The following is an 11,745-nucleotide window of genomic DNA, read 5'->3' as shown; positions in this document are numbered from 1 at the left end:
AATTTATTAAATTGCACTGGCCAGATGTTCAGTGGGTGGAGCACTTGCCACGCAAGCATGAAGACCTGGCTAAAAATCTTCAGAACCCCTGTAGAGCTGAGCATGGCAGAGGCAGGAGAACCCTGGAAGTGTGCAAGCCAGCTAGCCTGGTGTTCACAGGTGGGAGGAAGCAAGGACTGACAGCTGAGGTCACAGGTACACACCCACATTCACTCACACAGATGCAGTAAGACATACCACATATACATGTCAAAGAAAAACAATTCATTAAACCACACACCTTCAAGACTTGCCATTTGTTAGGAAGTGGATAGAGAATGAATTCAAATTAGCCACTATTAAACACATCCCACCTGTTGCTGGAGAGAAACTCTTGACAGGGATCTATCTTAAGGGCTTTTCCTCCTCCTCCTGGCAGGTCACCAGTCAGCACAGAAGTTCAGAAGGCAAAGACACGCCCTTCCACAATGTCCTACAGACGAGAGCTGGAGAAATACCGAGACCTGGATGAAGATGAAATCCTGGGGGCCCTCACGGAGGAGGAACTCAGGACGCTGGAAAATGAGCTGGATGAGCTAGACCCTGATGTAAGTAGCAGGAAAGGGGAACACTGGTCTTGGGGGTGGGGGTTGGTGTGCCCCAGGAACTTGGTAAAGGGGCAGTGTGGTGGTCACATGGGGGGAGGGGCAGGTGGGCCATTCTTGAAGCCACCAGTGCCTTATATGATAGTGTGTTGGAATGATGTTGCCTTGGCAGGGCTATTTTTAAAATGTTGTATTACTCATGATTCTCCAGAAAAACAGAACCAATAAGATGTGTATGTGTTTGTGAGAGAGAGTAAATGTATATCCACTGAGAGATTTATAAGCAATTGGCTTATATGGTTTTGGAGACTGACAAGCCCTGAGATCTTCGATTAACAAGCTGGAGTCCAGGAGGGCCACTGATGCCAATCTGATCTAAATGCTTGTAGGCTGAAGACCTAAGCAAGCTCATGCTGTTACTTCAAAGATGAAAAAAATAACAAAACGAAACAAAAAACCGTGGTCCAGTTGAGGGGAGGGTCAGCTTCTCAGGTCTATTTAGGCCTGTGACAGATGGGATGGGCCCTCCCACATCACAGAGGCCATCTGCCTGACTCAGTCTACAGATGCAAATATTCATCTCCCCCAGAAACACCCTCCCAGATACAACTAGAATAACATCCAACCAAATGCCTGGCAACCCACAGCTCAGGCAAGGTGACTCACAGAATTGCCCGTGACAAGTCCTCCTCTTTGTTAACTTGGCCCCTGTATGTGTCTCTTCACACCAGAGGCAATTATTAGCAAACAAAGACAACAGCGTGTCATAACTGTGCCCAACATGATACTCCATATGACAGAAAAATTTCTCTTCTCCAGGAGGGAAGGCAAAAATCCTCAGTGATGTTTGCTCAAACACTGTAATGGAAAATTAATACTTAAATAGTACCATAAAATGTCAGTATAGCTTATTCTATATGATGAGACTGGATGTGGGGATAGGGGACATAATGATCTTTGCTGTCTTCACACATGTTCAGGAAGCAGGGGATACTCGTGACAGTTGTAGCTCTGGTTTCTCTAGCCAGACAGATGGAAGTGGCCAGCATTTATAATACCTTCTTCCATCACCTGTCCTACACAACCTCTGCCCTCAGCAAGCTGAGGGTGTGACCTGATGAGGGTGACCCTGAGTCTCATGTCTGAATGGTTTGTGTTGTTAACAGTTCTTCTCAGGCTAGGTTGTTGCGTTTCCCACTAGCTTTCATCACAGCGGCCCCTGGAGCTACCCCAAGGGTTCCCCATCTTCCGTACTTCCACTGCAGAGTAAGTGGTAGTCACCTTCAGGCAGCCCCTTCACCTGTTGATGCTAAAGTGTGAGGAACCCTAGAGGCCAGGTGGCAGTGTTGACCTCCTGCTCAGTGGAATCATTGTGCCTCCTGTGACAGAAACCTTTGCTCCTTCCGAACTGAGACCAAGAGAAGGCAGAAGACCAAGGGGATAGATGCAAAATGGTTGCTAATGGTTCACTGAGGGTGACATTGTAGGCTACCACTACAGTACCCAACCTTGAATCCTGGACCTGTGGGTCTTGAGGGAAACAGCACACATGAGGCACCTGATTCAGAGCACATGCAAACTTCTAGGGGAGCCCTGCCCCAACACTGCAAGGCCCCCACCTCCTGGCTAGCACTACAAGGCCCCACCTCTTGGCTAACACTGCAAGGCCCTGCCTCCTGGCTTAGTCCTGCAGCAGTCTTGGTAGGGCCATTGTGCTGCTCTAGCATACCTCACTGCTTCTGGACAGTGGAGAACAGGTTGGAATAAATTGATCAACAGAGAACTCCAAGGACCCTCTCCTGTTCTAAGTTTCATAAGCGAATCTCATAGTTGACATATTTAGGAAGTTCTTTCAATGCTCAGAGTTCTCCTGTATAGTCAAGGTGCCTCAGGGATGGATGTCCTGTTTGGCAAGCCCCATCAGAGCTGTGAGCAGGATCAAGGAAGACATTCCCACCACCCTCCTGGACAGGTCTCCAGCCTGTAACTAAATGCCAGATACCCAGCACAAGCCAAGGCAGAAATGGATAGCATTAAAGATGGAGCTTCCATGTCCCTTTTAAAGCCAGTCATTGTTCAACTCTGACCTAACAGCGGCTCATAAGGAGAACATCACTTCAGTAGCATTTTACTAACCCATAGGCCATCACTGCTGAGGCACAGTGAGCAAGGCCCAGCAGGAACAACTCAAGGCCAGAGTTAGATGTCCCACCTCCAACCTGGGCCCTATCTTTGGCACATGTGATCTTGGGCTGGCTGCAGTCTGTCCTCCCCCAGGCCTTGGTGTCCCACCAATGAAACTATGGAGTTGGTTGGACGTTTCAGTGCTCAGCTTCAGGCACCCTTTTTCATCTACAGACGAGGCTTCTTCCTAGATAGCCTAGAATGCATGTTTAAGGGCTGGTCCCAGCTCTCCCCTCCCCTGCAATAACATCCATCTAAGTAGTATGTCCTCATCTTGCTGTTTGCAATTGTCCAAACTATGAAATGGTTCCTTAGTGGGACTGTTCAAGTTGGCAAGCAAAAGATCTTAGTGGAGAGTCTTAGGGCCTTCCTTCCATTCAGAGGAAACAGCAATGGATCAAAAGAAAGGTCGAGCTTTTCTGCTCTAACTTTTCTAGATCAGTTTCCATAGAATAACAAGAGAGAATTGCTTTCAAGAGTGAGAATACAATCCATGTTAACTTGGTGCTAGGTGCCATTACTGGAGCCTGGCACGGATACTGCTTCTGGTTAGCTCAAGGTGTGCCAGGTGGGCAGAATAGATTACATCCAAGAACAGATGGAGCTCAGGGCCGGGATTACTTCCTCCTGGTGGGAGGTTCCACGGAGCAGTTGAGGTTGGAACCATGCCCTTGGTTTTCCAAGTCAAGAATAAAAGCAAAGAATTCCAGTGTAGGGTGGTTCCCTATGCCGGGGTTCGCTGTGGAGGAGTCTCTGTGTGGAAAGTAGGGTGTGTCTAGAAAAAAGAGGGGGTGCATGATAGAGTCGAGGTGGCAGGCAAGGTGACCTGGGGAGCCTCTTAAAGGGAGGTGATCCCATGTGGCTTAATGGCTTGGGAGCTGACCCTGGAGGTATTTAGACCCAATGGGAAGTGAAAGGGGAGCCTTGTATCCTGGGAGCTCCCATAAACATATGCTTTTCCTGAAGATAGGGATGCTGCCCTCTCCACAGACCTACCCTGTTGGGAATTTGTACCATTCCTGGGAGCAGTGTGACCATCCATCCACCCTACCCCAGACACCTGCCTGCCCACTGTGTCTGGCCCTTTGCTCTTTTGGCATCATCCTGAGCTGCAGTGTGGGCACGAGGTCAGCTGAGGCTGTGGCTGCAAATAGGGCAGGTGATGACAGGGGTCAGAAATCAGCGTCAGCCCCAGGAGGGTGGAGCCTCTCAGAACCAAGCTTTTAGTTTCCAAGGACTGGACTGAGGCCCTGACTGGGGCCCTGATTCACCCCTAAACCAACAAAGAACTCCTACAGAGTTCCCTACTCAAATAGGCTATGTGGCCTCAGCACAAGTTCCCAGGGGCCTCTGTACCAGGCAGCCTGCTCTGTCTCAGAGATAGCAGGGACAAGGCCACTCTGTGGGTACCCACAGGAGGGAGGGAAAGGACACAGGAGGTTCAGATTGCTGCCCGTCTTGCCAGGTCAGGGAATGGGGTCCCATGAGTCAGATGGTTAGCAGTCTGGAGAGAAGCATAGACCGTGAAGCCAGCACTGGCTACCTGAGACCTGTCCTTCCCAACTACTGTGGTTTCAAAGGCTCCTTTCTCTCTCTCAGTTTAGGGAGAAGAGAAACCAAAGAGGAGGGGAGATTAGGGAGTGGAGCAGTTAGTGTCCCAGCCACACAATGGACCCCTTCAGTGAGGTGGGCTCCCTCACCTGATTTACAAGACAGTTGGGTTTTGAAAGGCAAATGGGGCTCCCTCCATCCCAGAACAGAACACTCTAGCTCCAATTTCACTGGACCTGGGCCCAGCTCAGTAATCAGGACTCTGGGAGAGGCTGAAGGTATTCAAGCCTGGAGGAGGGGCACCAAACAGGTACCCAGTCCCCCTTTTACAGGCCAGAATCAGAGTGCAGAGAGGGAAGGGAACCTGTCCCTAGAGCAGATGTCTTTCAGAACCCAAGCAGCTCCTGAGACCGCAGTGTCCAGGCACTGCGCCCTGGCAGACTCCACACTCCTGCATGTATTTTTGTGTCCTGTGCTGATGTGGCACTTAGTGTGTGTGCACATGCTATTCTAAGAACATGGGAGATACAGCTCACTTAGCTTCACCGTGATCCTAGGAGACAGGTGCTCTTGTCAGCCCAGTTCTGCCGATGAAGTAGCTGAGTGGCAAAGTAACTTGCCCAGTGTCTCCCACATAGACAGTGGCAGAGCCTGAACGTGGTCCTAGAGTTCATTCACACCCTAGCCTCATTTCTGAGACCTCGTGGGACTTTGTAAGAAGAGAGACTTGAGGCCACAGATGTGCTGTGGCTTTGTGGTACCACATGCAAATCATCCCCTTTCTTTCTGGAAGGAGGTGGAAACACAGACAGTGGTATCTGGCCTACTCTGCTCCAGGCTCAGGCCTGGGCCTTTTCGTGTTTGGATCTCAGTTCCCTTCTCAGTGAAGTAGACCCAGTTGGTCCAGATAGCTTGGAAGCCCCCTGGAGCTCTATCCACTTGTAATTTTCTGAGCTCCTCCTAGCTGTCTTGGTGCCTGATGGCTGCAAACACTTCAGAGAGTGGTGTGTGGGGTTATGCAACTGTTAAGCCTCAGTGTCATGTGACAGAGTCGAGTAGAACACTTAAAAAGCTTTGCCACAGAGGATTCCAAACTTGTGCACATGGGAAGAAAAAAAAAAAGCCTCGAAACTTAGTGTCTCTCACTCTGGAAAAACTCGAGCTTATCATGAGATTGCTGCCCTTGGACTCCCTCGGGAAAGGAATGCCTCATGAGCTAAAAGTGTCTGCTGTTGACTGATTCCCGGCCCTGCCCTTTCTCTCTCAGCGCAGTCAAGTGGGTGCTGCACTGAAGCCCAGCCAGCTCCTCGCTCAGGTCGCCCTTGCGCTGGGCGGTGGGAGGGATGAGCATGGGAACAGCGAGCCAGGCAAGTGAAGCATGCCAGTAGCTGCAGATGGGCTCTTACACCTTCACAGACCTTCACAGTCAATGCACCCGTCCTCTGAAAGGGTTCAGCATTAGCTCCATCCTAAGATGGGGAAACTGAGGCTTAGAGGAATGAGGGTTGGGTTGCAATAGCTCAGTGCCTCCTAAGAAGGAAGACATAATTTTGATCCCCAGAGTCCAAGTGAAAATGCCAGGAGGAGAGGCTCTCCCCTGAATTCCTAGTGCTTAGGGAGGAGTGAGGAGGGGGAGACAGAGATGGATTCCTGGAGTTCATTGACCAGCCAGTCTAACCAATCAGTGAGTTCCATGTTTACTGAGAGACCCTGTATCAATAAATAAGATACTTTGGCTTCCACATACTCAGGAACAGGCAGACAAGGGTACCAGCATGGGCATATTCAAGCGCGCGTGCGCGCACACACACACACACACACACACACACACACACACACACACACACACACACACAGAGAGAGAGAGAGAGAGAGAGAGAGAGTTAAAATATATAAAGAAAAATTTAAGAGGCTGCCAACAAATAATCTATTAATATTGCTTGTTAGCAAGACTTTAAAGGGAAATTGACTATTTTTAAAAGGCTGTTTACAGGAGAGAAGGTAGATTAATCCCAACCTTATAAAGGAATTGGAGCCTAAGAGTTGATTTTTAAGTCAGCTGTTGGGAATTTGTGACACAGTATCACCACAGAAACACTAATGGAAGCAGGCTGTCTGCAAGGCCTGAGGTAATATGATTCTGTATAGACATGCTCTTGCATGCCAGGGGTTCAGCATTTCATGGAAATTGTCTCATAACTCTCCACAAAGATCCTGTGATTGAGCCCCATGGTGGCAGGAGTCAATGCCATTCTGTAGACAGGGCTAGGGTAATGTGGGGGACCCTATTGCTCCTAAGTGGTAAACTGTATTCAGCAGAAGCTTTCTGGGCTTATGTGTCAAAGGTCCTGAAAACAAGAGGTGTACATGCATACATGCATTCATGCACATGTAAGGGCACACATTCAGAGAGACACATGTGCACACATACACATGCACATACATGCACACATGCATGCATACATACACCCACACATACTACCATATGCATACAAAATACAGGAGAAAGACCCTTACTGTGGCGTCCTCTGGACATATGCTGTTTGATTGGTAATGTCTTTGACCAAGCCATCATACCAATCCCGTGAGTCTCATGACCATTGTAGTGATGAAAAATCAACAATGGCAAGACTGAGAATCTGAGAGAGGGGGGAAGGCTTACCAAAGGTCACAACCCTGGGTCAGCAGCAGGGTCATAGGGAGGACCTGGGCCTTCCTGTCACACCTCAGGGCTCCCTCCAGGTCTGACTCTGCAGAATGGCACATCCTCCCATACTGCAGATCAGGTTCTGTAGGGCACAGGGCTCGCCTGGCCATCCCAGGAGCAGCCAAGTTTGGTCCATGGAGCTGTGATGCTCCCTTGTAACACAAACCGGCAGAATTGCAAGCCCAGGACAGAAGTAAACAGTTGGAATGGAAAGAAATAAATCTCTCCTCTAAAAATAGGCTCCCATCCTTAGAAACACTGCCCAGCAGTGTGTGCAGAACTGGGGATAGGCCTGGCCAGCAAGGATGAGAGTCAGGCACGGCTGCAGTGTCCCCACCCCACCCTGTCTCGTGACACCTCTTCCTCACCCTTCTCCATTCTCCAAGCTTCCTAGTGTCCTTTCTTTTCTGCCACTAGAACCAGAGGTAAAAAATCCTCCCATTCTACAAGACAACCCCCCCATCATGGCACCCCCTCCACAGGAAACAGGGTGCTTGCTTTCCATTGTAACATATTTAATAGCAGAGGAAGAATGCACTACAACACCTACATCCCCACTGTCCATGTTGAACAGATCTTAAACTCTTATCTTCTTTGACTCATACCATCCTTAAAAAGGAAAGATAACTGTGGCTAAATCCTGGAGCCAGCTTCTCATCCTTAGCCTATTCTCCATCTCTCCCCATTCCCCTAAGCACTTTCTACCCCCCAGGCAGCAAACCAGATACCCTTAGCACCAGGTGTGGGGTAGAGATGAAAGAAAGAAGTCTGTGGTCACCATGGCTCATCTTTTATTTTTCCTACCTTCAAAAAGAGTTGTATACAATAAATCCACAGTGTATAAAAAGATTCACTGTACAGAAAAAGAACTTACACATGCCACAAACTTTGAGGAACATAAGCCACATCCAAAACAATTACACAGAGTGTCTGACTTTGGCTCCGTGTCAGAAACAATAGGGAATGGTAGGGACTAAGGTAAGTGGGAGTTTGTCTAAAGGACACCTGCTTTTGACTCTGCCAGTTGGTGCCCACATGAGCATACAGATTCAGGATTGTCATGCCAGATAAAACGTTGAGAGGTCCTGGAAATCTGGTTTTTCATGTGCAGACGTCTGGTTTTTAAAGCACTAGCAATTTATTGAAACACTCAAGACCAAAACTAAAAAATCCAAACTTCTGTATATCTTTGGGTCATAGATTTCTCCATTTTCAGGCCTGTCTTCTGCTCTGTATCACAAGGTTTTGTTTTATTTTTCATTTAAAACACATATACACAAGCATACACACACACACACACACACACACACACACACACACAAAGGTCCTTTTGGTTATATCAAAAGGACCTTGACTGCTAGAAAGATGGGTCAGCAGATAAAGTGCTTCCTACGTAAGCATGAGGACCTGAGTTCGGATCCCCAACACCTACAGGTCTGACCAGGGATGCTTGTGATACTGGACTGGGGAGTAGGGAACAGATATAGGTTGATCCTGGGGCTTGCTGGCAGCTAGTCTAGCTGACCAGATGAGCTCTAAGTTCAATGAGAAGCCGAGTCTTGAAAAGTAAGGTGAAGTGATTGAGGAAGACTTACCAGCATCAGCGCTGGCCTCTTACACACATGTGCATAATTCATACAGCAACACACATGAGCACAAAAAAAGAACAAAAGAGAAACAAAGAACTCTGAATATTGCCTGGCATACAGTTTGGACCTAAATGCTTGATTTGTTAACTCACTAAACTCTAAGCTTTGTGAGACTCAGAACAACATTGTAACACTGTCCCATAGTTTGATGGAAGTAGAGCCTGGCTTCTGATCTGGTTCTCCTGCTGGGCCCACCTGGCTTCCAGGATGTAGGCTTAAGGCACAATGAGGAAGGATGGCCCATCTGTCAAGGGGGCCCTGGTCTGTCCAGCATGGGACCTCAGTGAAGTCCTCCTCTCCTGGCTCTCTGTTCCACAGCACCCATCCTGGAGGCTGTATCCCTTGCTCCATCCTGTACTTTGGGGGGCTGTGGGGCTTAGTCAAAGTACTCAGACCAACAGAAGCATGCTGTGCACTGCCTCCCCCCCACACACACACTTTTTTTTAGACATGACTGATTTCTTTGGCAAAGGTAATACAATAGTTTATTTTCGTTACCGTGGAGAATCAGGTTAAGGGCCATTCTGTGCGTGGCTCACCATCCATCGCCAGAGGTCTGCAGATCCTTGAGCACACTCATTATAAACAGTGTCATTTGTATGCAAACATGGGCTGCCTGCCCTGTAGCTTTTAAGCCTGAAATCATTAGTGCAGAGGACCTTTTTAGATTTCCTAACAGTTTTCAGGAGTCTGCAGTCCTTTGTTATAGTACATTGTGTGCCGGGACAGCTGTGTGCACGCTCACATCTTAAGCCCACAGTGGTCTAGCTTGGGAGGTTCCTAACACAGCCCTCCCTACGAATGGCAATGATGGCTGCAGAAACTTCATCTTCAGGCTTTCAGATGCTTGTTTGCAGGCTGTGAGACCCCAGGTAAGGATCTGTGGACCTCTCCTGTCCTTTGGATGACTGACCTCTAGCATGTGGGTGTGAAGGTCAGGCTAAGACACTGCACACCTGAGTCTGGTGTGTAACAGAAGTTGATGTTTAAAAATGCCAGAAATAAGCTGCTTGTTGTAGCACACACCCGGAATCCCGGGGAACTTGGGAGGCTTCTGCAGGAAGATTGCTAGTTTGACACCAATCTGGGCTATATAGCAAGTTTAAAACTTTGTCTTAAAAATAAATAATATTTTTGAAAAAGAGTACCATAGAAAATATGGTTAATTTCCCCTCTACAATTATTTCCAAAAATATATTAAACTTTGTGCTTCTATAATTAGAAAATTTCTTTGTTTTTTAACTTGTGTTTTTTTATTTGTTTGAGGCAAGGTACATCATCCTAGACATGTAGCCCAGGCTGGCCTCAAGCACACAGAGATCTGCCTGCCTCTGCCTCCCAAGTTCTGACATTAAAGGCATGTGCCACCATGCCCAGCTTTTAAAAACATTTTTAATTAAAAACCCATGGGTGTACCTCTTCTCTAGCCCAGTGCCAGGAGTGGGCAGGATACTTCACAAAGGGATGTCCTGACTTCCTCTATGTGGGATTTTAGTATAAGAGAAAACTTGGATCAGACATGGCAACCTAGCAGCCCATGGCTGAGGCCACTTTAAATGTGTTTTATTTGTCCTAAATGCCATTTTACAAATGTTTAGATTATATGTCAGTGTTTCAAAATCAAAAGAGTTCACTTTAAAAGGTTTCATCAGCCCACCCGAATTCGTACATGTTATCAGGTTGCTGGAGCCACCACATGCCACAGTCAGCCCTGCTCCCAAGGGTCCCACCGTGTCATCATCAGAGTGCCTATAAATCCATTCCTTAAACCCACAGGGACTTTCCCTTCTAAGGCAAAATGGTGGGCACTGTGGTGAAGCCAGAGCGCTTGTGTGGTAGACTCACTTTAGGCATACTTGCAGGAGAAGGGAATTCAGACTCCTCAGCGGACAAGTGGCTCCCCTTGTCTGCAGGTATCATGGAGTCCACCACTACAGGTGATACACAACCTGGTAACAGATCACTCTTCGTTGTCCAGTGAGTGACCCCTTTAAGATGTTGACCAAGATGTATTCAGGGAAGGACCATCAGTGATTGAGATTTCTTATCTGCTCCACCCCCTTCACCTCTCCACGTCTTTGCTCCACCTGGTTGGGTCATGACTCTATAACCTTGCACATTGCCTGGACACATGTTAATAATGCTCACTCGGTAGGTGTTTGTTGAGCCATTTTTTGAAAGGCAATGAAAGATATATTCTACATACATGTGTTCATGGCATATTTTCCTAGCCACCAAGAATGGTGATGAGGACTCCTCCACACATTAGCTGGCCTGTGTCTTGAGAGTCAAGTTTTGGCTCTAAGCAAACCTGATAGGTGGATTTTTCTCTCTATTTTCTCATTCATGGTTCCTTTCTGTCACACAGCATGTTATGCTGTAGGCTACGGCAGCATTTTTGGTCCAGCTGGCTCTGACCTAGTCAGTCCCAGTGTCCCTGCTGGCCCTAGCCTGAGAACAGCTTCCCTTCCCAGCATCCCGGGACTGCTTGGGTTAGTTGTTGCTTTGGCTATTTTGATAATATTTTCTCACTGAAAAAAACACAGCCCCCTTTTTTGGAATATAAGCCACACACATCATCCAATTTATCCATTTAAAGTAGACAGTTTAGTTTTTAAAGTCTGTTCACTGTTGTCCAGCCTTCACCACAGTCAGTTTAAAAACATTTTCATCACCTCAGAAAGAAGCTTCTCTGTGACTTGTTGCTCAGCCCCGCTCCTTCTCATCTGTCTCAGCTCAGGCCGGTTTAATGAAGGACTGTGGAGTGCAGGGTGTAAGCACTGGAACCATGTTTTCCAAGTTCTGGAGGCTTGGGAGCCCTGGGATAGATCTGGAATCTGGGGTGGGGGTCTTATGGAGGAATCCTTCCTGGCCTGGGATCAGCTGCCTTCTCACTATGTCCTCTTGTGACAGGTGGCTTGACAGCAAGTCTGTGATGTCTCTTCTTGGAAGGATACTAATCTTTCTTATTGGATCAGGGCTCTATCCTCATGACCTCAGTTATCCTTTATCATTTCCACACAAATCTTGTCTCCAGATAAAGTGGTGTTGAGGGTTGGGACTTCAGTGT

At 47.8% G+C, this 11,745-nt stretch overlaps 1 protein-coding gene across 1 annotated transcript in view; it reads left to right on the top strand.

Annotated features, from left to right (window-relative positions):
* The first annotated feature begins 429 nt into the window (after positions 1-429).
* Tmod1 (tropomodulin 1) overlaps positions 430-11,745 on the top strand; it is a 55,903-nt gene continuing 44,587 nt past the window's right edge. Inside the window, exon 1 of the mRNA XM_035439888.1 lies at positions 430-587. Coding sequence (XP_035295779.1) covers positions 468-587 — 120 coding nt within the window. The 5' untranslated portion in view covers positions 430-467. The remainder of the gene's footprint in view (positions 588-11,745) is intronic.

This window comes from Cricetulus griseus, chromosome 2 (genome assembly GCF_003668045.3).
Source record: "Cricetulus griseus strain 17A/GY chromosome 2, alternate assembly CriGri-PICRH-1.0, whole genome shotgun sequence".
NCBI lineage: Eukaryota > Metazoa > Chordata > Mammalia > Rodentia > Cricetidae > Cricetulus > Cricetulus griseus.
The sequence above is the reverse complement of the archived record's forward strand: the minus strand, read 5'-3'. Positions and strand labels throughout refer to the sequence as shown.